Source organism: Micropterus dolomieu, linkage group LG18 (assembly GCF_021292245.1).
Source record: "Micropterus dolomieu isolate WLL.071019.BEF.003 ecotype Adirondacks linkage group LG18, ASM2129224v1, whole genome shotgun sequence".
Taxonomy (NCBI): domain Eukaryota; kingdom Metazoa; phylum Chordata; class Actinopteri; order Centrarchiformes; family Centrarchidae; genus Micropterus; species Micropterus dolomieu.
The window spans coordinates 2,522,858-2,524,679 of NC_060167.1; the positions used below are offsets into that span (position 1 = coordinate 2,522,858).

General features: G+C 43.0%; 1 protein-coding gene across 1 annotated transcript in view; it reads right to left on the bottom strand.

The window, feature by feature from the left end:
* Window positions 1–780: 780 nt before the first annotated feature.
* Window positions 781–1,822, bottom strand: part of LOC123956647 (nuclear factor 7, brain-like) — a 167,305-nt gene continuing 166,263 nt past the window's right edge. The window contains exon 3 of the mRNA XM_046028995.1: window positions 781–1,807. Coding sequence (XP_045884951.1) covers window positions 1,118–1,807 — 690 coding nt within the window. The 3' untranslated portion in view covers window positions 781–1,117. The remainder of the gene's footprint in view (window positions 1,808–1,822) is intronic.

Consider the following 1,822-nt stretch of genomic DNA (forward strand, 5'->3'; position numbering starts at 1 on the left):
ACAACCAGCTGATCTCTAAAAACAGTTGTATTTCAGGGCAGATTAACCTGTTTTGGGGCATCTTGTTGCCTCCAAGTTCCCAGAAACTATTCCTGTACTGAGTTAATACCTGGCCCAGTTTCGTGTCTCACTTTGTGGGAAATTGATGAAACTTTATTTGATATGAACAAAAATAAGGTAATAATACAGGTAATATTACCCCTGGAGGTCTGGAGCCTCTGGAGGAGGTCAGTTACCGCCGTTGCCCAGTTAGTAATTAAGCCTTATTCTTCAGCTGACCAAGTAGAAAGAATGAACTGGCTGCTTTTAAGTCCTAATCTGAGTAAATCATGACTGACGGCAATTACTGACACAATAAGCCTCAAGTTGTGGAAAAGAATCTGCATGAATGTTTGAACAGTCTAATAATGAGACATCTTAAAGTTTGTCTTGAAACAATACTCACACACAGTAGGTCTACATATGTACACAAAGTATAAAAACACAAAAAAGCCTTGAGAGCGACTTCCCAACCGGGGAAATGGGACAATCCGAGGAGCGAGTGACTGCAGCATCTTTCTGGCCTACACGCTCACTTACGGGATATGAGTTACTGATTGGACGCAGCAGCTGATTGGACTGATGTGATCGCTTTAATGGATGCTGCAGCTGCTGCACACTTGCAAGGCCTCTTCGTTGCTGTTTGCATCTTTATTTTTCTTCACTTTTCTGTTTATATTCTTTTAATCTGCCGTTTCCTGGACTAAATTCAAAATAAAGTGTGTTGGATCTGAACAATGATTGGCCGCTCAAACAAACTTCTTTATTTCAATCCTCATCAGCTTCCACAAAGTGGCTGCTGGTCTTCATGGCTCCACACACACAAGTCTAAATAATAAAACACGAACAACTATTTAAAACGACACAGTGTGGATAAAAAAGAAACAGACATAAAGAAACTCAGTGAACGATGATTGTCAAACTAAATAACAAGAAAAAGAAAATAGAAACAATAAAATAAAGATATGTTTGGAATAATGAGACAGCAGGAGGACAGGTGCAGCTTAACAGGTTAAATTCAGAGACTTTTCCCTTTAAGAAATCAACAACATCATGAATATAATCATCCTCTTTATCTCTAACTGCTCTGTTCCACTGTCACACAGACCTTCACTGCTGACAGCTTCACTTCATCCTCAGTGTTAATGTATGGAAACATCCTCTCAGTGAAAGTGTGTGTGAAGGTGTGTATGTGTGTGTTAGTATCAGGATCAGAGAACGACAGCTTTCCTCTGTTCCAGTCCAGATTCACTCTGATCCTCTGGGGCTTCTTCTGAACTCTGAGAACAGTGGATGGAGCTGGTGGTGACCATGCTGAGTATTTACCTTCAAAGAACCTTATTGTCCATAATCCAGACCATATGAGTCCCTTCCTCTGAACAGACTCTGCTAACACACCCAGTGTCCAGTATGTACTGTCTCCAACCTCGACATCCCAGTTGTGAGTCCCTGAGTTAAAGCCCTCAGAGCCCAGGACAGAGCAAAAACCATCAAACCTCTCTGGATTGTCAGGAAGCTGCTGTCTCTCTCCTCGTCTCACACTGGTCAGATCTTCAGACAGGATGAGATATGGATTTGCAGTGTTTGGGTCCAGAATGAGAGGAGTGTAGGAGACCATGTCCTTCATCTTGTTCCAGATGTTGAAGGTCAGGTTGCCCAGGTGTTTGGCCTGGTCTATCAGAGCTCCTGAGGGCAGCTGTGGATCATCCAGCAGGGGGCGCTGCTGGACTCTTTCCACTGCAGCCTTGTAGTTGAGCAGGAATGAGACGTCTTCAGCTCTCAG